General features: G+C 41.1%; 2 protein-coding genes and 3 long non-coding RNA genes across 12 annotated transcripts in view; all 5 read left to right on the top strand.

Moving 5' to 3' along the window:
- The window catches only part of LOC124321086 (uncharacterized transmembrane protein DDB_G0289901-like), a 122,328-nt gene that overhangs the window by 69,471 nt on the left and 24,954 nt on the right, over positions 1-27,903 (top strand). The gene's annotated exons all lie outside the window — the stretch shown is intronic.
- Positions 6-2,575, top strand: LOC124321099. 2 transcript variants are annotated; one of them, XR_006914134.1, is made up of 7 exons: positions 6-293; positions 362-546; positions 611-740; positions 800-994; positions 1,070-1,413; positions 1,469-2,253; positions 2,320-2,575. It is a non-coding gene; the product is annotated as an uncharacterized LOC124321099 (long non-coding RNA). The 2 variants fall into 2 exon arrangements; XR_006914133.1 differs by having other exon boundaries at positions 823-994; positions 2,320-2,574.
- On the top strand, positions 5,353-18,083 carry LOC124321085 (peroxidase-like). Of its 3 annotated transcripts, XM_046783989.1 has the most exons (26): positions 5,353-5,463; positions 5,740-6,152; positions 6,214-6,383; positions 6,472-6,695; positions 6,775-7,050; positions 7,124-7,230; positions 7,301-7,485; positions 7,550-7,679; positions 7,762-7,933; positions 8,009-8,158; positions 13,585-13,652; positions 13,726-14,191; positions 14,265-14,672; positions 14,733-15,042; positions 15,114-15,334; positions 15,398-15,443; positions 15,520-15,647; positions 15,710-15,903; positions 15,962-16,181; positions 16,250-16,598; positions 16,662-16,818; positions 16,888-16,972; positions 17,040-17,128; positions 17,192-17,390; positions 17,451-17,553; positions 17,628-18,083. In XM_046783989.1, the coding sequence occupies exons 10-26, from the start codon at positions 8,023-8,025 to the stop codon at positions 17,947-17,949; spliced, it is 3,501 nt and encodes a 1,166-aa protein (XP_046639945.1). In that variant the 5' UTR covers positions 5,353-5,463; positions 5,740-6,152; positions 6,214-6,383; positions 6,472-6,695; positions 6,775-7,050; positions 7,124-7,230; positions 7,301-7,485; positions 7,550-7,679; positions 7,762-7,933; positions 8,009-8,022; the 3' UTR covers positions 17,950-18,083. The 3 variants fall into 3 exon arrangements, with proteins under 3 accessions (XP_046639945.1, XP_046639946.1, XP_046639948.1); XM_046783990.1 differs by lacking the exons at positions 5,353-5,463; positions 5,740-6,152; positions 6,214-6,383; ... (5 more) ...; positions 7,762-7,933; positions 8,009-8,158 and adding exons at positions 13,100-13,261; positions 13,324-13,418 and having other exon boundaries at positions 13,542-13,652; XM_046783992.1 differs by lacking the exons at positions 5,353-5,463; positions 5,740-6,152; positions 6,214-6,383; ... (5 more) ...; positions 7,762-7,933; positions 8,009-8,158 and adding exons at positions 13,108-13,207; positions 13,324-13,418 and having other exon boundaries at positions 13,542-13,652.
- Positions 20,613-22,297, top strand: LOC124321100. Of its 3 annotated transcripts, XR_006914136.1 has the most exons (5): positions 20,613-21,331; positions 21,397-21,517; positions 21,594-21,644; positions 21,730-21,894; positions 21,966-22,297. It is a non-coding gene; the product is annotated as an uncharacterized LOC124321100 (long non-coding RNA). The 3 variants fall into 3 exon arrangements; XR_006914137.1 differs by having other exon boundaries at positions 20,613-21,517; positions 21,979-22,297; XR_006914135.1 differs by having other exon boundaries at positions 20,613-21,517.
- On the top strand, positions 22,645-25,178 carry LOC124321097. 3 transcript variants are annotated; one of them, XR_006914130.1, is made up of 4 exons: positions 22,645-22,861; positions 23,532-23,636; positions 23,716-23,837; positions 23,986-24,486. It is a non-coding gene; the product is annotated as an uncharacterized LOC124321097 (long non-coding RNA). The 3 variants fall into 3 exon arrangements; XR_006914132.1 differs by adding an exon at positions 25,007-25,178 and having other exon boundaries at positions 22,726-22,861; positions 23,716-24,538; XR_006914131.1 differs by having other exon boundaries at positions 22,646-22,861; positions 23,532-23,631; positions 23,716-24,486.

Genomic DNA, 27,903 nt, shown 5'->3' with positions numbered 1-27,903 from the left:
ACCATTTTCTCTGGGGACAGGTGGTCATGGGATCATCATATCATCGTGGTGCAACGAAATTTTCGTTGCAATAGCCAAAATGGCTAGTTAGTGCAACGAAATATTTCGTTGCAATAGATTTCACCGCTGATACCAAGAGGCTACTGGGGTTGTTGATTGAAGATGTCCGATTCACAAGAGATTGCAGTGTTAACAGCAATATATCTCTTCAAGCCACTGTTCCAAACCCAGTTGAAACAAATAGAGTCAATCTGCTTGAAAAAATCTTACCCATTCTGACATCATTTGTTCAGGTTGGTGGAAATGTTTGTTTTGAACCATGTTATCTAATAATTTAAACCTCTCTTTTTTTAATTGTTAGTTTATGTGTGTCTCCAAAAGCAATGTGACTATAGTAGCCCAGTTGAACAACAACAAGTTGGTCCATGCTTCTGTTAACAATCTGAGTTTAGACGGAAGCATTTTACCACGCTCACAGATTGCACTCTAAGGTCTGATAGATGTGTTTTCATGTCAAATTCTTCAGACCGTAGCTTCTACTGAAAGGTTAGCTATTTTCTTTGTGGTACTACCAAATCACCGTAACTGATTTAACACTATTTCAATCTAGAGATGGAAAGGTCAACCAGCAATCACAATTTGTCGAATCACGAACGAAAACTTGGCAGCCGTGTTTAGCAGAGTTTTCAGTTGGAGTTCAAACAGAAATTCACGTTGACCCAGTTTTACCGGCCATCACGGTAAGTGTAATTGAATAATTATCTTCAATAGTAAAATATTAAAGGGCTCATGTGTTTAGAATTTGTTTAAATGTCTTTGTAGATGATTCACGAGCAATGGTCAACGGACATCCAAGAACTAGTTTCGAGTTGAATTTGCCACGCTGCGCATTACTTTTTGACGGACATTCCATCATTGAAGCTGAAGGATTAAATATTAGCTAGCTGATAACGATCTTGATCTTAAACAGGAAAGAATCAGTTTCGATTGCGAGGTAACTATTTTCGTAAAATGTGATTTTTCCTTCGTGAAAACGGTTATTTAACTTTGATTACATCACATAATAAAGGCTGCCACAAACAAATGTGGACTAGTCACTCAGCATTGCGCGTTTGCTTCCCCTACCGTTACCAGTTTTCCGAAGCCTGCCAACAGGAGATGGTGAGCGTCTTCAAGTGGCTAAAATCGCTGCACAAAAAGCCTCGGCTTCCTGGACAAATAGAGCCACTTTATCGTGACGTTCGTCTGTCAGTTGCACTATTTTCTATGGTGCTTTGTGACGACCCATTTGAAGTCAAGCTCCGTGATAACTACGAATTGCGCGAAGATGAATTTCATGAGAGTCTCAAACGTAAGCGTACGTTGGACGCTAAAATTGAAGAACTCCGAAGAACGCACCCACCTTTGACGCAAGTAAGTCTCCTAATCAACCCTTAAATGTTTCGTCCAATACAAATTTCGTTCACAGGGTTAAATGAGGCCATGAAAGTAGCCCCACCTGGTAGGGATGTGCGAAAGGTTTTGCTGAAAGCCATCGAAGAGACCGAAAGTGCCCATCAACGGCTCCCTGGAACTTCCACCCTGGCCTTAATGGAAACATCTTCTGACACCATCCAAGACTGCTGCAGCAGCGGAGTTGGTTCCAGTTCGACCTCCACTTCCGAACGAGGTTAACCCCCTTTGCTGGGCACCACTGTTCGTTTGACCGTGCCTCTAGTGAAATAATTGTTAAGATATTTAGTTGAATGTAATTTTCGTCTTATAACTTACCGTAAATCTTGTAATTGGCGTGCTTCGTTCTTCGAGATAATTTGTTTTCTTCATCTGCTTTGGCGTCGGATCAAATTCTCAGTAGACGTCTTATAACTGAAATTCTATCAATTTTAGAACCAGCTCTTGATGATTATTAACTTATTGGCGATTCAATCAAATAATGAAATTTTTAAAAGGTATCTTATATTAAAAAAGCGTGACGGTTTATAGAAACAAAATGTTTTCATTAAGTGACATGTAAAAGAAATCAATGAAATTATAGAACTGAGTCGCATGGACTCGGGTGTAGTTATTCTCAGCAGCCTTTTGAAGTTGATTAAAAGATTTAATCGGATCGTAGTAAAAAGTGTATTTCGAACAATAATCATTGATTACGATGATTGCTGTTGATCAAATATTCAGAGAATAAAGGCTACGGTTATAACTTTATAATGGGTGTAGTTGCCGGTGGTGTGCACACAGTCTGCCTTACTAGTAAAGGTAAGTTTACAATTTACTCGTTTTTTGTTTCTCGGATTCAGTCTAATTTTCATATTTTATTTTTAGGCGAACTTTACACTTTTGGATGTACGGTAATGATGAAGGAGCCTTAGGTCGTCGTGACACTAGCGAAGAAGCAGCGAATTTGAACCTTGCTTGCTTTAGCTCAACATCTTGGTCCTACAACCTACAATCAACTTGGTACTTGGCAAACAAAGCCCTTAAACAATCAAACAAATGAATAGGCGAAACAATTTATTTTATTTTAATGAAATTTATTGAAATCAACTGACAGAACAGTGACGACAAGTATCAAAAGTAAATCAAAAGAACCAAACACATGAAATTTCATCTTCCATCGGAAATATCTTATTAATGTCGCTGAATGAAGGTTTGTAGAGTGGGTGGAACCTTCTCTGCATCGTCGAATGGAACTCCACTTTGGCGTAAGACTCGTGTAGCCAAGCAGCTCAGAGGCAGTGTCAGAGCGTCTCTGATGAGCAAATGGAGGTTAAGCTCGTTATCCTCATCACGGTCGATTATTTCGTCTGGCCATTCCTGGGAGAGCAGGCTTTGCCATTCCTGGAAGAGCATCAAGGGGGTCGTACTTGTGTTGTCCGTCTGGTCTATGTGAGCCCCGTATTCCAGCAGCAGCCGACCTTGAGCAGCGCTGCCACGATTCAAGGCCACCAAGTGGAGAGGAGTTGCTCCGTGCAAGTCGGCCGCGTTAGGATCGGCTCCGAGTCGAAGGATCCACTCGGTCACAGACAGCTGGAAATCCTCGTCTGGATCATCGTCGCTTTCGTCGTCTTCGTCGCGATAATCTCGAATCAGTTCAAAGTCCTCGTCGTCACTTTCGTCCGCAGACATCACTTCGTCGTTTCCGTGCCCACACGACGAACATCCGCTCACGTTATTGTTGTCACTGTAATCACTGAAGCTATCTTCATCCTTCAACGCACAAATGATGTCAAAGTCAAATTGGCTCCCGCCGGCAGGGTCATCATTCATGTCGTCATTGCTGTCCAGCAGATCGTTCACCGTGTCGCTGTTGTTTTCAAATTCGCCATGATTCAAGTCGCTTGTTTCATCCAGGTCGCTGCTGCCCATGTCTTCGCTAGTCACAGAGTCGCTGTCTCTGTCCATCAACTCGTGAATTTCAGCGAACGTGTGACTCGTACTCTCCAGATGGCAAATCGTGTGGAGAAGATTCTGATTGGCGTTTCCCCATCGGTGGTCTTTGGCTATGAAAAGGGACAGGCTGCGCTGGAACTGTTGACGATCCACGACACTCCATTGCGGCACCAGCTCGTGGGCCCAATAAATCAATCCCACGATGAAACTTGCCAGACCGAGTCGAGTGCTCGGGTCAATCTTTTGTTGTCGGGGATTTTCTTGCAGATGCGCCATGTACTGAGTGGCAAAATCGAAGGTGGCCATCAGACTAGCAAACGGAAACTCGTCTTGTTCCGGATTCTCTTGCAGATTGGTGATGCTCGACAACATGATGTCCAGGGCCCAGTTGATGATTCGACTCGTCTTTAATCCCTTCCACTCAAGTGATTGTGATTGCTGCAGAACGAGCGTCAGTATGTGGATGGCGCGGCCGCTCTGCCCTTGGCGGAAGGAACACATCGAAGCCCATTGGGACAAGAAGGTGAGATTGAAGATATGGACACCAGGACGGACCATGTCCAGGACTCGCTGGCTGACCAAAATTGCTTGGGTGAAGAGCTCGAGTCTAGACAGCTGCTCCAGTTGTTCTAATGTGGTAAACTCGGAAGTCAAGCCGAAAGCCGAGCCATAAGCGTCCGATGGAAGAATCGTTTTAGGTATTAGGTCCGGTTCACCATCGACCGTCGACTGGCGAAGATGCGTGGCTGCCCTCCAGTACATGAGGCCGTTTTGCGGGGCTGGATGCGTTTCGTAAAAGTAAAAATTGACTGCACCCATCAGTTCCAGAATGTTGATCTTTTCCTGTCGGCCGTTGGGACTTGAGACGATGGATTCGATCAGTTGGGCGGTTTGTTGATCCGATTCAAATTCCATGGAAAGGAGATAGGCGGCAATGTCCAACTCTCCGCAAACGACAGCCGCGTATAGTGCTGGAACGTCCAGGTATTCGACACCATTCCACACCATTCGTCCAATTTGCTCGATAGGAACGCCCAGTTTGCCAACCAAGAATTTAACCATGTCCAAGTTTCCTCGGCGGATGGCCACCAGAAGAGGGGTCTGCCCATGTTCGTTGTACGATTTTGACAATTCGGTAGTCACTTTCGGTCCGTGGATGTTGAGAGTTTTAATCAAATCCTCCCTGGAGCCTCTGGTTACAGATTCGAAAAATGCCTCGCAGTCCGCGTAAGTTATCAGCTGAGGATTCGTCGCGGGGTGCGGGTACGAGGATGGTGGCGAATAATTTTTCGGGACTTGTTTCATCACTCTTCTCCATTTCTTGACCAATCCCGATCCCATATTCCAGTCGTAGTACCAGAATCTTTTCCAAACCTTTCTCCATACCATTTCAACATTCGCTTGAGATTCCATTTTGCTTGCTGGTTTTAATCACAGTAACTTTATCTAGAAGGCGTAGAAGCTTACAGATGGTGTACAATGGGATCATATGCGGTGGCGATCCCTTATGTATGAAAAAGAAGGGCAAATCTTTGTTTGCAAGTCGACTCCCTCCTACAATTACGGCTATATTTCGAAATTGTGTCAACCAATTAACTTGAATTTTGTTGCAGTGATTCCGTTTTAATTATTCAAATATTAATCAGTTGTTTTGTTTTATTTAAGGTAGAGTAATACATTTTTATTTGATTATCGTTTCGATTCAAGATTCGTTCAGTTAATTCGCGCCGATCGTTATAGTGCGTAATATGCCCGCTTGGGGTGAATTGTGCAACAATTACGACATTATGTCAGTGCATTTCCAATTTACTCAAACAGAAAGCGATTACAATTTTGTGTTGATTTTAAGAAAATAGAAACAAATTTGTGTGTTTAATCACACATTCACACATCATGCCTGCTTTCTACAGTCTGGTATTTGGTAATAGGAATTAGGACAACACACTCATTAACGACATTCGCATTTCGCAGTTCGGATTTTGGAAGGTCGTCTGCACTCTGCAGGACTGCAAAAGCTGTTTTTGTAAGGTTTAGGTGTCAACAGTCACACTCACAGCAACACAAACAGCATTGACGGTAAGGCTGGCATGAGCTTTGTATTGCTGCCAAGTTGCAATCTGAGTTGTATGATTCTAGTGAGCATTTGGTATAACGCGGCCACGGGTGTCTCGTTATACCTTCTAAATTCTAACGTGATTGTAAAACAATCAAATGAAGTAAATGTTTGCAACGGCCCATGTTCAGGTCACATTGGTGTAAGAAGTGAGGCATGAATCATTTCGCCTGCATTATTGGATCTCCCCTAAATTGTGCTACAAGAAGATTTATTTTTGTTTTGTGTGTTTTTATTAGATAAAAATCATCCTACCACTAGGCTCCAATGAAACAAATCTAAGCTTTCAAGTGCAGTGTGACTGCCAAAGTTACCTCTGCCCATGGAGACGCCAGCAATGTAGAACAAATACTTAAAGCTATACCATCACTCATCTATATGTGGACTGCCATCAGGACGTTTGCCTGAAACAAGAAGAATTCCAATCTCCAGTCTACATGGTGATTGGCGTGGATTACAGTTCCACTATCGGCAACAACAACAAAATCTGTTGAAGAAAAGACACTGAGAAGAACGTCAATGCTGGTGTGGAATCGTCGATACAGGCAACCCAGTTTTGCTTAAGTGTTTAAGATTCAAAGGAAAAAAATCGGGATATTCGTTCAACATCTTCTACAGACATCCCTTACAATGTGAATAACAATATTATTGAGTAAGAATTCAGAACTCGTGATTGTGTGATTTGATGAAAATAACTTTTTTTTATATTTTAGCGAAATTCCTTATTTCTCATTTCAGACTCTGTAATCTTTGATTACGACCGTCTTGGAAGCGAATGCTGGTTCATTGCAAAACGCTTATTTGGCAATTTGTTATTTGTGATGGCGGTTTTTTTGGGGAAAACTATGCTGTAGCTATTTTCAGCAAAGAAATCACAGACTTGGTATTTTAATTGTGAACTAAACCCTAATGAAAAGGCTATTTGTTACTCTAATTTAATGTAATTTTTTTTGTTTTCTCAACTTTTGTAGGTCATATGCTATTTTGATTTTAATTGGAATTGCCGCCGCCAGCCGAGCCGAGTTGGATGGAATTCGGAGCTGCTAATACCCTTACCGGTCTCCAATCCGGTGCTCATTCGCATACTCATCTACAACCGTCATCGAGATGTCGGGGCCATTCCCTTAGAATCGGAATCGTGCCGCCTTCTCATTCGTTTCTTGGAAGTATCGGTCACACTTTCTCGAAGAAAAGAGTAAGTTTTAATCCATGTGTATTCATGGCACAATTTTCCTTTAACGAATTTCTGTTCGTTTAATTTCCCGCCATAAAAGAAACACAATATTTCGTCCACCCATGTTGCTGGATGATGCGGCCAGCAGAAGCCCAGCAAAACCCAAACCTTTACTGGGCAGTTCGGGATCGGATCTGGCTTTGTCACAACCTTCACTGGCAGTTGATTTCTCCAACACACCCAGCACTAGCCCCTCACAGCACGACACACTCGTTTCTATTGCCCAGGACGGAACTCTTTCGTTGGTCGGTACACTCGTCTCGGAGCACGCTTCAGTCGATATTGACATGGGCTTAAACCAGGAAAATATTGCGCAGTAAGTCAAGAATTTAGAAACAACTTGAGACAGTTCTAAAAAAATTCATTTCTTTGGCAATTTTATTTTCTAGAAGTTTATCAGCTTCTAGAGATGTTGATGCAGATACGGCCGTACTACCGAAGAGTCTAGGTTCAACCTAAGCTCGAGCCGCCGACACGTTGCGCATGGCTCTTTTGGGTATATAGGTGGAAATGTGAGTTTTGAACCATGTGATCAAATAAATTAAACCTCTCTTTTTAATTGTTAGTTTATGTGTGTCTCCAAAAGCAATGTGACTATAGTAGCCCAGTTGAACAACAACAAGTTGGTCCATGCTTCTGTTAACAATCTGAGTTTAGACGGAAGCATTTTACCACGCTCACAGATTGCACTCTAAGGTCTGATAGATGTGTTTTCATGTCAAATTCTTCAGACCGTAGCTTCTACTGAAAGGTTAGCTATTTTCTTTGTGGTACTACCAAATCACCGTAACTGATTTAACACTATTTCAATCTAGAGATGGAAAGGTCAACCAGCAATCACAATTTGTCGAATCACGAACGAAAACTTGGCAGCCGTGTTTAGCAGAGTTTTCAGTTGGAGTTCAAACAGAAATTCACGTTGACCCAGTTTTACCGGCCATCACGGTAAGTGTAATTGAATAATTATCTTCAATAGTAAAATATTAAAGGGCTCATGTGTTTAGAATTTGTTTAAATGTCTTTGTAGATGATTCACGAGCAATGGTCAACGGACATCCAAGAACTAGTTTCGAGTTGAATTTGCCACGCTGCGCATTACTTTTTGACGGACATTCCATCATTGAAGCTGAAGGATTAAATATTAGCTAGCTGATAACGATCTTGATCTTAAACAGGAAAGAATCAGTTTCGATTGCGAGGTAACTATTTTCGTAAAATGTGATTTTTCCTTCGTGAAAACGGTTATTTAACTTTGATTACATCACATAATAAAGGCTGCCACAAACAAATGTGGACTAGTCACTCAGCATTGCGCGTTTGCTTCCCCTACCGTTACCAGTTTTCCGAAGCCTGCCAACAGGAGATGGTGAGCGTCTTCAAGTGGCTAAAATCGCTGCACAAAAAGCCTCGGCTTCCTGGACAAATAGAGCCACTTTATCGTGACGTTCGTCTGTCAGTTGCACTATTTTCTATGGTGCTTTGTGACGACCCATTTGAAGTCAAGCTCCGTGATAACTACGAATTGCGCGAAGATGAATTTCATGAGAGTCTCAAACGTAAGCGTACGTTGGACGCTAAAATTGAAGAACTCCGAAGAACGCACCCACCTTTGACGCAAGTAAGTCTCCTAATCAACCCTTAAATGTTTCGTCCAATACAAATTTCGTTCACAGGGTTAAATGAGGCCATGAAAGTAGCCCCACCTGGTAGGGATGTGCGAAAGGTTTTGCTGAAAGCCATCGAAGAGACCGAAAGTGCCCATCAACGGCTCCCTGGAACTTCCACCCTGGCCTTAATGGAAACATCTTCTGACACCATCCAAGACTGCTGCAGCAGCGGAGTTGGTTCCAGTTCGACCTCCACTTCCGAACGAGGTTAACCCCCTTTGCTGGGCACCACTGTTCGTTTGACCGTGCCTCTAGTGAAATAATTGTTAAGATATTTAGTTGAATGTAATTTTCGTCTTATAACTTACCGTAAATCTTGTAATTGGCGTGCTTCGTTCTTCGAGATAATTTGTTTTCTTCATCTGCTTTGGCGTCGGATCAAATTCTCAGTAGACGTCTTATAACTGAAATTCTATCAATTTTAGAACCAGCTCTTGATGATTATTAACTTATTGGCGATTCAATCAAATAATGAAATTTTTAAAAGGTATCTTATATTAAAAAAGCGTGACGGTTTATAGAAACAAAATGTTTTCATTAAGTGACATGTAAAAGAAATCAATGAAATTATAGAACTGAGTCGCATGGACTCGGGTGTAGTTATTCTCAGCAGCCTTTTGAAGTTGATTAAAAGATTTAATCGGATCGTAGTAAAAAGTGTATTTCGAACAATAATCATTGATTACGATGATTGCTGTTGATCAAATATTCAGAGAATAAAGGCTACGGTTATAACTTTATAATGGGTGTAGTTGCCGGTGGTGTGCACACAGTCTGCCTTACTAGTAAAGGTAAGTTTACAATTTACTCGTTTTTTGTTTCTCGGATTCAGTCTAATTTTCATATTTTATTTTTAGGCGAACTTTACACTTTTGGATGTACGGTAATGATGAAGGAGCCTTAGGTCGTCGTGACACTAGCGAAGAAGCAGCGAATTTGAACCTTGCTTGCTTTAGCTCAACATCTTGGTCCTACAACCTACAATCAACTTGGTACTTGGCAAACAAAGCCCTTAAACAATCAAACAAATGAATAGGCGAAACAATTTATTTTATTTTAATGAAATTTATTGAAATCAACTGACAGAACAGTGACGACAAGTATCAAAAGTAAATCAAAAGAACCAAACACATGAAATTTCATCTTCCATCGGAAATATCTTATTAATGTCGCTGAATGAAGGTTTGTAGAGTGGGTGGAACCTTCTCTGCATCGTCGAATGGAACTCCACTTTGGCGTAAGACTCGTGTAGCCAAGCAGCTCAGAGGCAGTGTCAGAGCGTCTCTGATGAGCAAATGGAGGTTAAGCTCGTTATCCTCATCACGGTCGATTATTTCGTCTGGCCATTCCTGGGAGAGCAGGCTTTGCCATTCCTGGAAGAGCATCAAGGGGGTCGTACTTGTGTTGTCCGTCTGGTCTATGTGAGCCCCGTATTCCAGCAGCAGCCGACCTTGAGCAGCGCTGCCACGATTCAAGGCCACCAAGTGGAGAGGAGTTGCTCCGTGCAAGTCGGCCGCGTTAGGATCGGCTCCGAGTCGAAGGATCCACTCGGTCACAGACAGCTGGAAATCCTCGTCTGGATCATCGTCGCTTTCGTCGTCTTCGTCGCGATAATCTCGAATCAGTTCAAAGTCCTCGTCGTCACTTTCGTCCGCAGACATCACTTCGTCGTTTCCGTGCCCACACGACGAACATCCGCTCACGTTATTGTTGTCACTGTAATCACTGAAGCTATCTTCATCCTTCAACGCACAAATGATGTCAAAGTCAAATTGGCTCCCGCCGGCAGGGTCATCATTCATGTCGTCATTGCTGTCCAGCAGATCGTTCACCGTGTCGCTGTTGTTTTCAAATTCGCCATGATTCAAGTCGCTTGTTTCATCCAGGTCGCTGCTGCCCATGTCTTCGCTAGTCACAGAGTCGCTGTCTCTGTCCATCAACTCGTGAATTTCAGCGAACGTGTGACTCGTACTCTCCAGATGGCAAATCGTGTGGAGAAGATTCTGATTGGCGTTTCCCCATCGGTGGTCTTTGGCTATGAAAAGGGACAGGCTGCGCTGGAACTGTTGACGATCCACGACACTCCATTGCGGCACCAGCTCGTGGGCCCAATAAATCAATCCCACGATGAAACTTGCCAGACCGAGTCGAGTGCTCGGGTCAATCTTTTGTTGTCGGGGATTTTCTTGCAGATGCGCCATGTACTGAGTGGCAAAATCGAAGGTGGCCATCAGACTAGCAAACGGAAACTCGTCTTGTTCCGGATTCTCTTGCAGATTGGTGATGCTCGACAACATGATGTCCAGGGCCCAGTTGATGATTCGACTCGTCTTTAATCCCTTCCACTCAAGTGATTGTGATTGCTGCAGAACGAGCGTCAGTATGTGGATGGCGCGGCCGCTCTGCCCTTGGCGGAAGGAACACATCGAAGCCCATTGGGACAAGAAGGTGAGATTGAAGATATGGACACCAGGACGGACCATGTCCAGGACTCGCTGGCTGACCAAAATTGCTTGGGTGAAGAGCTCGAGTCTAGACAGCTGCTCCAGTTGTTCTAATGTGGTAAACTCGGAAGTCAAGCCGAAAGCCGAGCCATAAGCGTCCGATGGAAGAATCGTTTTAGGTATTAGGTCCGGTTCACCATCGACCGTCGACTGGCGAAGATGCGTGGCTGCCCTCCAGTACATGAGGCCGTTTTGCGGGGCTGGATGCGTTTCGTAAAAGTAAAAATTGACTGCACCCATCAGTTCCAGAATGTTGATCTTTTCCTGTCGGCCGTTGGGACTTGAGACGATGGATTCGATCAGTTGGGCGGTTTGTTGATCCGATTCAAATTCCATGGAAAGGAGATAGGCGGCAATGTCCAACTCTCCGCAAACGACAGCCGCGTATAGTGCTGGAACGTCCAGGTATTCGACACCATTCCACACCATTCGTCCAATTTGCTCGATAGGAACGCCCAGTTTGCCAACCAAGAATTTAACCATGTCCAAGTTTCCTCGGCGGATGGCCACCAGAAGAGGGGTCTGCCCATGTTCGTTGTACGATTTTGACAATTCGGTAGTCACTTTCGGTCCGTGGATGTTGAGAGTTTTAATCAAATCCTCCCTGGAGCCTCTGGTTACAGATTCGAAAAATGCCTCGCAGTCCGCGTAAGTTATCAGCTGAGGATTCGTCGCGGGGTGCGGGTACGAGGATGGTGGCGAATAATTTTTCGGGACTTGTTTCATCACTCTTCTCCATTTCTTGACCAATCCCGATCCCATATTCCAGTCGTAGTACCAGAATCTTTTCCAAACCTTTCTCCATACCATTTCAACATTCGCTTGAGATTCCATTTTGCTTGCTGGTTTTAATCACAGTAACTTTATCTAGAAGGCGTAGAAGCTTACAGATGGTGTACAATGGGATCATATGCGGTGGCGATCCCTTATGTATGAAAAAGAAGGGCAAATCTTTGTTTGCAAGTCGACTCCCTCCTACAATTACGGCTATATTTCGAAATTGTGTCAACCAATTAACTTGAATTTTGTTGCAGTGATTCCGTTTTAATTATTCAAATAAGATAGAAAAGCAAGCTTATCAGCTCGCCGCGAAGGGATAGTTGTAAGCCAGTTGAAAACTGTCTTAATTGACAAATTCAGGGCCTATTGTTTAGTCGGACTTATTCACTTTCACACTTCACAGACTTTTTTGTCTTAAAACAGGATTTTTCTGTCACAGTTCAATATTCTTGCAAGTTATTAACGTTTAGTTTGCTCAACTCTTATTTTCCAATTTTTACACATAAAGTTCAATAATTGAATTTAAAAATAACCATCTTTTAGTCAAATAACTGCAAAACATAAATGCAAATCTGGTTGTTGCGTCATGGATGGGACATCAAAGATTGCGTCATCACGGCGATACTACGGACATCTGGTGGTGATTTGATTGGGCGGAATATATTCGTAAAATTATTTTACTCATGTTTAACCATCCATTACGAATATATTTCAATAAAAATTATCCGACGAGAAGGATGAATTTTAAACTTAACACGTTAAATAAATGACACTTACATATGTAGTGGAAAGTGAAATTTAAACCTAAGGTGAAAAAGTTGTAGTCGCCACCGCCAGATGTCTTTAGTCGTTAAGCAATTATTTTAACAGTTTTTCATTAATTACAGGAGAACTAATTAAGTAAATGAAATTATTTTTGTTCTGGTCGCACCGCATATTTTTTGTCTGATTTTTAAGACCAAAAAATCCGAAATCTGTCGTGAAACACCCGAGCTATGGAGCGTTACATACATACATACATACATACATACATACAGACAAAGTGACATGGCTTTTTTTTTTCTGCGTATGCGATTATTAGCTTCGCCCTTCGGGCTCGCAATTAATCAGTTGTTTTGTTTTATTTAAGGTAGAGTAATACATTTTTATTTGATTATCGTTTCGATTCAAGATTCGTTCAGTTAATTCGCGCCGATCGTTATAGTGCGTAATATGCCCGCTTGGGGTGAATTGTGCAACAATTACGACATTATGTCAGTGCATTTCCAATTTACTCAAACAGAAAGCGATTACAATTTTGTGTTGATTTTAAGAAAATAGAAACAAATTTGTGTGTTTAATCACACATTCACACATGCACATCATGCCTGCTTTCTACAGTCTGGTATTTGGTAATAGGACAACACGCTCATTAACGACATTCGCAGTTCGGATTTCGGAAGGTCGTCTGCATTCTGCAGGACTTACAACAGAACTGGGCAGACGTCGTCGATCAGAGCTCAAGAATCTTAATTGAAATTTCGTAAGATTTTAGCATTTTAGCATTAAAAAATTGTTTTCTTCTTCCAACAATACGGTAAGCCTCTATTTTCTTATTATTTAGTACAATTACTAACATGGTTTTGGCAAAATTGGTAGAAGAATCAAGGTCATTTCCCACAGTAGTTGAAGACTGCTTCCAATTTATCTTTCGTATAGCTGGGATTATTTATATTTTTCTATCTAACTAGCAGGTATTCATTGCATGCAATTCTTAACTACTTTAAATTTGTTGGAAATAACTGCAGATACTTCTTTAGACATTAGAAGCGGTAAGACTGTTGTATGATTAATTGTCACTTTTAAATCTTTTAAAGCTATCTGGTCTTAATCTTTTTGCTGTCCATTAATTATCTCTCCTGCTGTTGAGGGGTAAACTATTTGTTCTCCAGCTGCCGGCCAACAAGCTCTGCGCCATGAAAATCACAGTAAAAGTTTCTTTAAAATTTTCTGTTCTATTTACGTAATCATACGGTCGAAAATTTTATTCACTAATTACAGCTGCCCATCACTGGTGTCGTATGTCTTTTCCTCATGAGTTTCGACGCCGGCAGAAATTGTCTTCCGATTAAAAGATGGGATACCTGCTGGGAGATCGCCATCTCTTGCGGAATCGATCTAGATGCTCTGTACAAAATCAATCCGTCCTTGATTGGCGGCCAAGCTTGCGATAATCTGAGGATTGGAGACGCTATTGGCTGTCAAGCAGCAAGAAACGCCATCGAAGAGAATTGGAACACCGGCGACGGCAACGTCAAATGGCAATTCAATTGCGATTATTACGGAAACGATTTGGAGCGGTTGCCGAGTTCCGGCGAAAATTGCGGAGGCCTCTGTGTTGCCCACCCCAAATGCACCCATTTTCGTTACACCGACGATGGCTACTGTTACTTGAAGACATTACCGCTAACAAGTCGTCGTACCCCCGCCAAAGGTGGCGTGTGCGGCTATCTTCCGTTAAAATTCGGTAATTTTTCGTTTCCTATATATTTTAATGTTAATGATCAATCGTTACAGTATAATTTACCATCATGTACCAGAATCACCGCCTCGGGACGTTTGGAATTCCGGAGAAGGTGGCGTCAAGTGGCTTCTCAACTGCGATTTCTTCGGCAACGACATCGGGCGAATCGAGGCTACCGGAGAGCAATGCGGCGGCCTGTGCGTTGCCAATCCTGAATGCAACCACTTCCGCCACAGCGATGGGACCTGTTACCTTAAAAAAACCTCGTTGAATACTCCTCGTACACCCATCAACGGTGGCGTGTGTGGTTACCTACCTTTCAGGGATTTCGATTCTTGTCAGGCAGTTGGTGGATTAGAGTCGAAATGCCGGCCGGTCAAAGACTGCGCTGTCTGGTACGATCTCGTTTTAACCACTCCCGGCGCGGGCTGCGCCTTAGCCGATGGCGGTCCGGGAGCTTGCTGTCCAGATCTTCCTGCAAACAGTATTTTAATTTAGACATTTTATAACTTGAATTTTTACAATTTCTGATTTCATTTGAAAGGTTACGGAGCACCCCCTCTGCAAGATAACGAGAAGAAAGCCAAGCAATATAATCTCGTATTTAATTCGCCTAAGCAACAGCAGCAGTACAACAGCATTAACAACTCTATGAACTCGGCGGCTGAGGCCGGTAAACTGCAGATGAAGGTCACCGACACGATAGAGACTCAACTTTTCGTGAAAAAATTTTTTGTTTTGCCCGGCTCGTCTCGTGCTACACACGCGCTGGTCTTCACCAGCACAGCGGAGTCAGAGAAAATGAGTCGTGACGCAATGATGGAATCTTACACCGTCACTGAGATTGTTAAAAGGTAATTTTTTTTTGTCTATCCTTCGTTATGATATTCATTTTAATTAACAATAATTTGTGGGTGCGGAAAAGATTTAACATTAAGCCGGAAGATGTTCAGAGGACCATGAAACAATTCAACTTAAAGGACACGATTTTGTCGGGAATGTGCACCGCCGATCCTGTTTGTGATGAAAAAACAATCCGTTCCCCTTACAGAACGCTGGATGGATCGTGCAACAACATCCAGCGACCTTCCTGGGGAAAATCGCTCACACAATTCCAACGGGCTCTTCCTTCTGCTTACGCTGACGGTATACCCAAATATTTTGTCATGCTCGAATTATATTTATATTGAAATGAATCAAATTCGATAGGTGTGCGGACTCCCAGACGAGCTAAAAATGGCGGCGAACTTCCCTCGTAATCAAAGATTTACAAGATATGATTCGCTAAGAAATTGGCTGACTGAGAAATATTTGATTCGTGTGAATTGTAGCGCTCGATTGGTGTCAACAACCGTCGCCGTCGATATTGACTCTCCCAGCCAAAGTGACACGACCTGGGTCATGCAGTACGGGCAGTTCATCGATCACGATTTCACGAGAACTCCCGAATTCAAAATGGGTACTACTAGCAAGTTTCAAAGCGAGGAAGTAAATTTACTTATTCTAAACCTTTTTTAAAAGCCAATGGAAGCACTATTCCGTGCTGTATGCCGGATGGGAAATTTATTGAGAAAAAGCTGATCCATCCCGAATGTTTTCCGATTGAGATTCCGGAGAACGATTCTTTTTTCTCCAAGTTTGGCCAACGTTGTATGCCATTGGTCCGTTCGGCACCGATTCGCAGGTCAGATTGCACCTTCGGCGCTTCCGAACAGGTGAGTTGATTACACTTATTCATTTGGCAATTAATTATCACCTCAATCTTGGATATAGATGAACCAATTGACGCACTTTCTGGACAACTCGAACGTCTACGGTTCCGACGACAAAACAGCGCGGGAATTACGAACGTTTAAAAAAGGCGGCATGAAAGTCACTCCCAGGAATGAATTAGATTTACTCCCAGCCGACGAGGAGTCTAAGGTGTCGTGTACCTTGTCCAAAACAGTGTCCGGAATCGATCCACCCACCGATGTCAAGTGCTTCAAAACAGGTCAATAACATTTAGACAAAATGTACGTGTCGGAGAAAAATTTTCAAACTTTGTTGGGGGCCTAATAGGTGATACATCTCGAGTGAACGAGCACCCCAATTTAGCTGTGACCCATACGATTTTCTTGCGTGAACACAATCGACTGGCGGCTGAACTGGCCCGTTTGAATCCCGGATGGGACGACGAGCGTCTCTACCAGGAGGCCAGACGAATTCTGGCCGCCCAAATGCAGCACATCACAATCAACGAATGGCTGCCCGTCATTATCGGTCGAGCGAAAATGCAGGAACTCGGTCTGCTGCCACTGCAACAAGGTTCCAGTCAAGATTACGACAAGAACCTCAATCCGTCCATTTTGAACGAATTTGCTGCAGCCGCTTTCCGGTTCGGCCACACCCTCATCCAAGGGAAACATCAGTACGCATATCATTTTTCCTTAATTATTCAATTATGGGTCTGATGAATCGAACGTTTGTGCAGTTTGACTAATCAGCGGGGGACCAAGGATCGAGAAATCCTGTTACGTCAACACTTTTTCAAAATGCAGGAAATATACACGCCGGGCAATCTCGACAAGTTTCTCATTGGATTGGCCAGTCAGCCCAGTCAAAATGCGGAAAACTATTTCACCCAGGAGGTAAATTTGATTATTACAATTTCATATCTTTATTTTAATATGCTGATGGTGTTATTGTTTATGTCACAGGTGACAAATCATTTGTTTGAAGAGCAAGGCAAGGGTTTCGGCTTGGATTTGGTTTCACTTAACCTCCAACGCGGTCGTGATCATGGTATTTCTTCCTATTTACTATACGTCTTTCCATTAAGTTAATAATGTAATAACACTTTGTGATATAGGTATTCCCGGCTATAACGCCTATCGGACCCAATGTGGTTTGCCACCTGCTAGCCAATTCAGCGACCTTCTCAATTTGATTTCCCCTGCGGTACGTTTACAGCTCACGTTAAATTCACGTTAACAAAAGGTTATGAGATGATATACTTAACAGATTTTGGATAAATTTGCGAAATTGTACGATACGGTTGACGACATCGACCTGTTCATCGGGGCCATGTCAGAGCGATTGGCTCCAGGTGCTTTGGTAGGACCCACTTTTCAGTGCATCATAGCAGACCAGTTTCTGAAACTGAAACGGGGCGACCGCTTCTTCTACGATCTCGCTGGACAGCCCAGCAGCTTCACCAAAGGTATGAAACAATCAAAAATTTGACTCTGATTTGACTGATTCATTTTTAACAAAATTTTAGATCAACTGACTGAAATCCGACGCGCCAGTTTTGCCCGTCTCGTCTGTGACAACAGCAACGTAAAATCCAGCCAGCCTCTAATCTTTAAAACACCATCTCACGTGTAAGTAAATCGACAAATTAATTTAAAATTACGATGACGCATTGACTGATTATTCTCCGTTTGATTTCCATCAGAAACCCGATTTTGAATTGCGATTCCGCCTCTATCCCTCGTCTTAACCTTCGCCCATTCGGGGTGGAAGATCGCTGGCCTGAATACAACACCGGCGACGGCGGTGTCAAATGGCTCCAGAATTGCGACTTCCCCGGCTACGACCTCAGCCGAAAGACCATCCCGGGTGAACATTGCGGCCGACTCTGCATCGATGACGGCAAGTGCAACGCGTTTACCTACAACTCGGCGACGGGAATCTGTTTCTTGAAAGACATTCCAGCGTCGTATGGCCGCTCACCTTGGAACGGAGCTATCTGCGGCTTCCTTCCGTGGAAATTTTAGTTGTTTCTAATATATTTAAATACTCTTTATCTGTGAATCGACTGCCCAAAATCTGTCCTCTTGCAGGTAGATTATTTGTATCGCGCCTTACCTGCTAGCAGAGTGTAAAGCAAAATACAAAATGTCGAGTGAAACATGAGCTAGCAGTGGATATACTGCAGTCAGTTGTCACAGTATTTTGTCGATCGTAATTGCTTGGTGTGAACAGTGTGTGAAACACCAGAGGTTTTTTTAGAGACTGTCTGAAGGCTACATGAAATTTATTTATGATTGTGGTCAAACAAAACACAATAATTGCGCAATTGTTAACATTGTCAGTTTGGAAAGGTCAAGGTCTTTGAGCTCGGACGTTAACTATAAACAAGGGCTCTTTCAGACAAACCGCGAACCCGGAAACATGCTCACTCGCTGACTTCATGGCTTCATGCCATATGTATAGTTAACTCCGTATTTGGTATTTATTATTTATTTTACTTGTCGGTTGCCAGCGCATGTGAGTTTTAAATTTAATCTTCCGGGGAAATAAGATGTTATAAATGTATCAGCTGGTTCAGAGTGAATATGATTAAAAAATCGCCAAATCAGTTCACCCAATCATGTATAGTTTAGTAGGTAGGGCCTATTGCCTATTGTATGTGAGGTAAAAAAAAACAAAACAAGAAAAATGAAAGAACTTACTTGTTAAGCGTGCTGACTCTTCCTCACATCAATCTCATAAGACTTTCACACTAAAATTTTGGGTGGGCTTCAGATACCGAATTGACTATTGCAACAGACTAGATTTTTCATTATAAGCTATTTCTTCTAAAGGACTCAAATCATGACCGTATGTTGGACTGAACCAGCTGCTGATGCAAGTATTATAAGACTTGAAGTCTGTGTGCTGAACATGATTTAAAAAAAAATCGCCAAACCGGTTCGCCCGAATCATGTAATTTAGTGTGTAAGCCCAATAAAAAGTGTTACTACAATGTAATGAAATTAACATAATTAACGACATAAATGGCTATAGTTGATATACGTGTCTCCTTACTTCAACCTCATAAAACTTTGCATACTACAATTTCGGGTTGGTTATGGAAATCTATAGTATTTCCTCCCTCGCTCTATAAAAGAAAAAGATCCATTGCCCATTTGAGGGTAGGTATTAACGCCGAGTTCGAACGGAGACTAATCCGGATGACTATTAATAACTCGTACAGCACAATACTTAAATGGGAATATCGTTTTTTGGCGTGGTCGAGATATGCCAGACATCAGAGCTGAATTGGCAGTGATGGGCCAAAAGCTAAAAATAATGAAGGTGAATGCTGAATAGAGATGTCGAAGTTGAAAGGAAGTGATTTATATATTATCAATATTGGGGAAGGAACACATGGATAGCGCGCATACTTTACGCGACTTTACGTTATCCATTAGTCCGCAATGGGATGTCTCAGCGTTTACGGAAGAACAAAACAAGGAAACGCGGTGCTATTACAGAACTATTATAGAACCGGTGAAAAAAAAAATCGGCAAAAATTTCTTCCATCAAAAGAATGAAATCGTGGATTTCATTCATTAATGAAGAATGCGATTACAAAGGTGATGGTAACTTTTGAGTTGACTTGACAAGAGCGGATTAGATCGCTGAAATATCTTATCTCTTCATGGTTATCCCGGGTTATCCCATGGGATAACATTATAGTACTCCTGCAATCCAACCACTCTGCTAAATGAATAAAGTTAAACGGAATCTCGGGGAGCGGGGTGTCAAATGCGCTTAGGTCCTAACAATTGTCACTCTAAGGGAGCTGGTGGACACGACAAAACTGATTAATCAAATCAAATGATCCTATTCTGGAATTTAAACTAATAACTTTATGAAAAATCATAATTCTGGTGAAAAGAAATATCAAATTTACTGGATCTTAAAAATAATTTAAGAATTGTTTTTTCCCCTCTTTAAATGGAGTCCAAAATGAATCAATGAAAAATCAATAATAATTAAAATAAAATTTTGATTGTATTATTCCGAAAGTATTACACAGATATCGCATCAATTTCAAATTACATCTTCATTCTTCAGCTTCACAATCTCATATTCAGTTGACGAGTGGATCTTCGAGGCTTTCAGTCGTATAGTTAACTTAATCGAAGGCTGGGCTGCAGGTGTTGTAAGGACTGATGAGGTAGGACTCCAATTCGCCTCTTTCTTGATAGTTGGTGCTTTCGATTTCATGGCCTTGGCGATTTCAGCCGCTACTGCCGCCTTCGACTCGGTCTTCAGGACTACTCTAGGAAGCTTATTCTTCTGGACCTTTGACTTGGTTGGTGTCGTACGTTCTTTTTTCAGTGACTTGATGTCAGTCATCATTTGGTCCTTGAGAAACGGCTTCTTTTTCTTTCCTTTCGGCACAAGGTGCATTCGACTGATCGATGGCATCACCAGGTCAACAACGGGAGTTGTGCTGCATCGCATGTACAGCGATGGCGGTGCAACAGCGGTGACAACTTTATTTTCTCTCCGTTTGTATGATCTGATCCTCTCTGGCCTGGTCGGATTTCTTGTTATAAACTTTTCAATGTCATAGATCGCGTGGGCAGGGACATAGTACGGTGTGCGCAACGGCTTCAACGGCCTCATCGGCAACCTCGGCATTTTCGTGAATTATTTTCGTGAATTATTTGAAAGGCGGAAGGTCGGTGGCAAGTTTAATTGGCGGAGTGGTTCACCTAGCTACGACGACAGATATCGGTAGTTCAGCGTTGAAACTTTGCGACAACAAACTCGGTAAGACGATTTCTTTCAATGGATACCACGTAGTGCTAGGACTACGCGCGACTGTTCATCCTTAAGAAGGTCAACGACCCTTGCCCGTGCAGTCTGTACACCGTCCGGCGAATTTTATTCATTTTTATTTGCTCAAATTCGCCTTGGCTCGGTTTTATCCGCCACTCGCTTCCCCGTCAGTGGGGGGTGGGACCGTCTGCGTGAGCAATCGCAGGCCGTCATTTGGGCAATTTACACTTAAGGACCCATTGCAGCCCAGAATTCCCCTTGAAATCCTGAGTAGAGCATGCTGCAGTCAAATCTCACCTGAAGCGCACAGGTATCGTCTTGAGACTGACCCCATACCGCAGCGATTACGCTACGGTCAAAGGCTCTTTTAATTGTTTTTCTTTTTTTAATGGATGTACCCGGATGTGGAATCGAACTCGGGGTCAAGTTGTTAGTACAGTAGTACTACTAACTGACGCCTTATCCGACTACCCTACCCGTTCCCCTATGGCAATGTTAATCCGCTAGATGGCTATGTCGTCTGCTACCAACAGTTTAAAGTGTCAAACAACAACAAACAAACTTTTATTAAATAAACTACTCGAAACCATATTCTCTTTCGTATAAGCTTTTATGATTTAATATTAATTTAATCAGTTGAGATTAGTTGCCGTTTAATTATTCAGAATACTCCACTGTCAATTACAATTTACAGTAATCATCAAAAATTGTAATGCAATCATTGTGAAGTTAACCATCTTGGCTGGAATAATATCTGGGTTAACGCGAAATCCTCCCATGGGATGGGTAAGTTGTAGGCATCAAATCAAAGTTACACAAGTTATAGGATTTATTTCAAATTTGATCAACTTTCAATGGAAAGGTTTTGGTGTAATACAGACTGCAAAAATGATCCCGAAAACTGCAATATTAGGTATGCATTGCTTAACACAGTACTTTTTCGTTGACACAAGTGTTTTTTTAGTTTTTTAAGATTTACTTCAACATTGAACATTTAGTGAAAACTTTTATGGAAATGGCTGCCATCAAAGTATCTGAAGGATATTTAAGTACTGGTTTCAATATAATATCATTGGATGAATGTTGCCTTGATCATAATCGCTCAGAGAATGGGCAATTCAAGCTGATGCCTCAAGTGGAATCAAAGCTGCCTTGCTGACTATGTGAGTTGATCAATTTTTTTACTATTTGGTATTCTGCCATCATCTATTTCTCCATCATACATTTTTTTAAGTTTCATTCGAAAGGTTTACAATTTGGAATGTATTGAAAACTACTGAAGTAACGGAACTTTAACGACATCGATGATTTGTGGGACGTGGGTCAAGCATCATTGATTATTATGGTGACAAGCATGATAGTTTGATCCTGGTTGCTGGACCTGGCCACTGGAATGATCCTGAAATCATTGTGAATATGGTTATACTTAACCTTAGCGAATATTCTCTAATTGTGTTCCAAAATGATTCCTTGAATTCTTTTCTTCTTCATTTTGACCGATTTGAACACGAAACCATAGACAACCGATCCGATGGTTTCTCGTAATAATAACTTAAACTTACTTAATTGATAGTCTTATATTTGATTGATAGTTTAACATCATTCGATAGAGAATTTTCACGTGTTTCCAGTCATCCTCGCGTGAACTTCCAATTCTCTACTATGTTTCGCATTTAATAAATCGCTAAATAATTGCATTAAATTTAAAAAAAAATAACAGAAATAAATGAAGCTGAGGTTAAAAAATAGTCTAGCGTGTGCCAGGAGTTGAACCACCGACATGTATTGAACATCTCAGATTCGTCCCTTTTCTATACGAGACAATCTATTTGAAGAAAAAGATTTTTTTTTTGTTTCATTTTTCTTATTATTAACCCCCCTTCATATTTACAGAATATGTAAAGAAGTCACGAAAAAAAAACGAAAAAAAAAACAACTAATCAAAGCAAGGCACGTAAGAAATTTGACAACGTTCGCCCTGGGCTACTGGTCTTTTATTGGTTCTTGACTTTGTGTGCCGGTTCGTGCATTAAACTAATGTCTAATGGCGTCAATGAAGTTCACATCACTTTTTCTAGTTTTCTGTTGGGCGTTCAGATTTTCACTCGAGGTTTTCGAATATTGTAAACGGTAAGTAAAATCGAAAAATCGTAGTGTCATGTAAGAGGCTAAATGCATTTATGATAGTAGCCAATAAGTCAATAACTAGGTATCCAAACTTGCCTTGGTGATTCTTTTCTCCAGGAGATTCTTATTCTTTTCAAGTATTGCATGGCGGCTTCGTCATTTTATATTAATTTAAGTTTTATAAAAAAAATAGACCATGCAGGTCTGAAATTTTTGCTTACCACATTGCTTGATTCTTAGTTTCTTATTTCACACAGTTTATGGTACTGATTTCAGTAACGAGTTTATCTGCATCATATCATTTTAAAGGAGTGAGCATCTAGTAGCAAGGATTTATACATGTCAAATGCTAGTTATGTCTTTGATTAAAAACCTTAACAATCAGTCCCCAAATACCAATTGGAATATAGGCCCTAAAAGCAAGTTGTAGAAGCTTCAAACATTTGTTTCTAATTTGATGACGAGATTTTGTAAATGAAGTCAAAATAGAATGTATTCGAGCATTGAAAGATGTAGGAAATGATTAACAGTTATCAAGCAAGTTTTGACTTGGGTCTAAAATCTTTTGAACGGATGGACATGTCCAATAAACTTCAAGAACATTGTGTTAACTGGAGACCCATAAAAATGCTTGCAAGTAAAATGTGCTTAAATTCTATTTAATTATTAACAGGGATAGACGTACTAGTTGGAGTTGTTGTCTTGGAGCAGTCCATCATTGGCGAACTCGGTTAAAAGATGCCGTCTTTCCTTCACTATGATCTCCAGAATATGTAAGGTGAGATATATTATTGCATCATTATTGGATTAGTATTTGCCTTTAATTAATTGGTGTATCTATGATCCGTTATGTCCAGGAGATTAAGGAAAGTCCCTGTTGACCGACTTGTGAAGGCTAAATCACTAGGGACAGAATCACCTGCAGAAGAAGATGAGCCATCGAATTTACTTCTGCCCTGATCGTCACCTGCGGCCATGGGTAAGGTTATACACACTTTACTGTAATGTTTCCACTTTCTTGTGATCGTTACCGTTTGACACTGCACTTCTCCGTTTGATTTCCCATCCCCCTTGTGTCATTTTGTGATGTTGAATTTTCGCATTGGTTTTCTGTTGGTGATGTTTAGAATGGCGCAACGTCTTGCGTGTTTTCAAAAGCCTACATCCATTCCGCGCGCGTTGAATTGTTGCGATAAAAGGTCATCTGTTGATGACATCTCCATTGTTTTTCGCTCAAAGGAAATTACTGCTGTAAATTGCCGACAACTCTTTAAGATAGCCATAATCCCAAAATTGTATTCCCAAGTTTCCAAAGTCCTTATAATCCCCTCCAGGCTGCGATTATTCTATTTTTCGCCAGACGGTTTTTCTGTTTGTATCGTGTTATCACCGTCCAGGAAAGTCTCATCATGAAAAGAATGCACAAAATTTTCACAGTTCATCGAAAAGCTGAAAATTGTGGGCGTATGTTAGGAATATATTTGGCAACATTTGTTAACAACCAAGTTTTTCTTCTATTAGCTTACACTGAGAATTCTCTCCAGACTGTCGTACACAAGGCGAAAACTTTTTCTAAAATTGTCATTTTTATCTTTTGTCTGTTTGTTGTTAAAACAAAGTAAATCGAACTTCCTTGTTTTCTTAAAGTTGCCGCCAACAACCGCTAGAAGTAACCATGTCGTCATTTTCACTTTTTTTTTAAATTAAAAAATTCGATAAATTGAAAATTCAATTTAACTGAATTTTCAGTAAATGTGATCTTAAAATCGTTAATAATTTACAATGGAGTAAAGGATGGGAAAGTTGCACCAAACTCAAATAGAGTAAGCAAAAATGCGATTAAAGATACCTTAAAACGCCATCGTCCTTTCTGGAAGTCAAAGAACTGTATATGATGCCGCCTTTATGTTTTAAAGTTGGGCTGAAGTGATGCAAACAGAGGTGCGAAACCGACAGTACTCTTAATAAGCGAGAAATTTGGGTTATTTTTGGTATGAAAAAAAAAGCGCCCATTAAAAGTTTTCGGGTCAACTGATTTGCACCCAAATGAGCGACTGTTAAATGGATAAATGAAGTCATGTGCTCAGTAAGAACAATCTTTACGGTACTACCGTTTACGTTTAGGATCCATTTAGGAACTGAATCTAGGGAACTGCCACAAGAATTTGCCTGGAAATTTATCGAAGGTCAGATAAGAGAACCTATTTGTGTTTTTTCAAAAAGAAATTCTAGTAGCACATCGAAGACAAAGTGAATGGACGTGTTATTGACAGTGGAATATTCTGAATAATTAAATAGCGACTAATATTAACTGATTAAATTAATTAATTAAAAAATCATTGAAGCTTACGAAAGAGAATATGGTTCCGAGTAGTCTACCATGTTTAGCAGACGACATATCCATCTAGCGGCTAAACATTTCTGTGGGAGTGCGGGTGGGCGAGTCGGATAAGGCGTTAGTTTGTATTAGTACTAATAACTCGACCCCGAGTTCGATTCTACCTCCGGGCATTACCATTATCTCCCTTGTAAAGAGGTTGAGAAAGTCTTAGTCTTAGGCTGAAGTGACGCAAACAAGGAACAAGGTGCGAAACCGACAAGCCATTCCAGTAATTCGTTATACGTTCTAGATTCACGAGACCCCGATAGGGGACCCCCTCAGTTGTCCTAGAGTCCCACATTGATTTAACGCACTCAATAGGTTTATAACCTAAAGATGTGCTGTCAATCTGGTGAAGATTACTTGTTTTACCATATGAGCATTTATTTTAATTTTTTCCCCTCTTTTCGGATCGACAATTTATTTCAAGTTTTTGCCAAATTCTTCGTCTCCTAACGGATGTCTAAATTAAAGAAATGTTTTGTTCAATGTTTTTTTTTAAACTCCTGACGAACCCAAACGAGGGTCTTCTACACATAATCCTTCGTCAATACTCTCATCGTCCGCCTGGGTTTGATGGCTGAACGGTTTCAAGAAGTTCCTTGTTTGTAGTTTTTTTTTTCCTTCGATTTTCTTCGATTTGTTTTTCGATTTTTTCGATCAGTTCTCTGTTCAGCCGTTTTTGAATAATTTTATTATGCAATATCCAGCAATAGCGTCATCTACTCATAGCGATTGCAGTTGAATGTTGCCGTTTCAGTAGGCCCTATAAAACTGTCCGCCAAAATCAGCCGCTTTTTTTAAAATAATAACCGTGCGTTTTTCTTGCCTTTGTGTTTATTTGATGCCAGACAGATTTCCTTATGGCTTGTTAAGGATCATTTAAGAAAAGGAATTCTTTCTTGATATCCTCAAGTTTTTTTTTAAATTATTTTTTCTGATATGTTAGCGGCTTGACTTTTGTCTCTAGAACTGCCATCTGTCGATATTGCATTCACTTTATAAAGCAGTAATTATAATAATCGATTGAATTTTTTTTTTACCGTTTCGTCACCTTGCGAACCTATTTCTTCATTGGTGTCTCAAAATCTATTTTTAATGTTTGCATAAGGGCTGTGGCTGTTCGACATCATGCATCCTCCTGCATCCATTTACAGTTGCAATTTTCACTTTTTTGACATTATTCCTGGTTGGGCGTATTTTCATGAAGACGAAGTGTCGCACATGCGTCATCCGAGCTTGCACAGTCTGAGTTCTCAGTGTAGAAATGATCCAATGTGCTACATGGAGAATGTCAGTTTACATTATCTTAGTACTTTTTCATTTCTCGGTAGGCCTATGTCCTATGTTTTAGGACTAACGGGAAAGAAGGTGTGACATAAAAGGAAACTTTCCCATTTTTCTTTTGTTGCTGGAAGATGTTATGTCCTGTTGGAGGGCAAAAATGCTCTTCTGGCTTTGGTTACGTCGTTTCTTGTTCGTATCGTTCTATGGCGCGACGTCTAGCGTTTTTTCTAAAGGGCGATCAAATTAATTGCTATTATGTAACATGTGTGGGTAAGATCGCAAACTGAAAAGAGAAAGTTCGGATATCCGGTAATTAATAAGCAATTGACTTTAAATGAATCGAACGTATACATCAGCTGTCTTATAGTGTTAAAAAATTGTTCGTTGCACTAGTCAATATCTGTAGTAAGCGCAACGAAATATTTCGTTGAATGGCTAGTTAGTGCATTGGTGCAACGAAATATTTCGTTGCGGTTACTACAGATATTAGGTGATGTATATATTGGGTGACGCTAATATCAAGTTTTTCCGACATTTCTTTGCTTAATTCCCAATACAAGAATTTGTCTTCGTTACTTCGTTCAATAACTCGCGTATTCCACATTTTATTTCGTGATGTTTTATCAGAACTTAATTAGACTACGAAACCAAAACCGATTGAAATTTAGTGTGTTAAAATTTTACCAGTATCGATCAATCATCGATACACAAGACTCTATTTACGGCGATCATCCACTGAAATTAAAAATATTCTTTTATTTTTACAATGTGATACTGTGGAAGAGTGGGTGTGTTGGATAAGGCGTCACTTGTGAACAGGTGTGCCTTGTCTTGGGGTATGGGAGTTCAAATCTCCCAGTGAGCATTAGAAGTGGCTCACACACCCGCTCTGGCGCCACTGTGGTGTCACAAATCTAGTGAATCCAGGCATTGTGTTCTCGCCTCCCGAGTGATGACCTCTGGTGAGTTCTCATTGAACCTAGATTCCCAATTGGTAATCAGGCGCTTCAGAAATTAAGTACCTGAAGAGATGCTTGATCTAAAGTCAAGCTAGAGTGACATCCATACATTTTGGCTAAAAATCGTTTGCTTTTACTTTCTCGAATTCTTTTACGCGAGCGCGAATTGAAATTTTATACTAAAAAAATGTGAATATTCATTCCGTGCGTTGAATTGTTGCGATGGAAGGTCATCTATTGATGACATCTCAATTGTTCTTCCCTCAATGGAAAAGAGTAATGTTAATTGCCCTCGAGTCTTAAGATAGTCATAATCCCGAAATTTTATTCCCAAGTTTCCATCGTCCTTATAAAGTTATAATCTCCTCTAGGCTGCGATTAGTCGTTGTTGCCGGTTGTTGCGCCAAACGGTTTTTCTA

The sequence above is a fragment of the Daphnia pulicaria genome, chromosome 1 (assembly GCF_021234035.1).
Source record: "Daphnia pulicaria isolate SC F1-1A chromosome 1, SC_F0-13Bv2, whole genome shotgun sequence".
Classification (NCBI taxonomy): domain Eukaryota; kingdom Metazoa; phylum Arthropoda; class Branchiopoda; order Diplostraca; family Daphniidae; genus Daphnia; species Daphnia pulicaria.
Note: the sequence above shows the minus strand (reverse complement) of the source record. Positions and strands in the feature narration are given on the sequence as shown.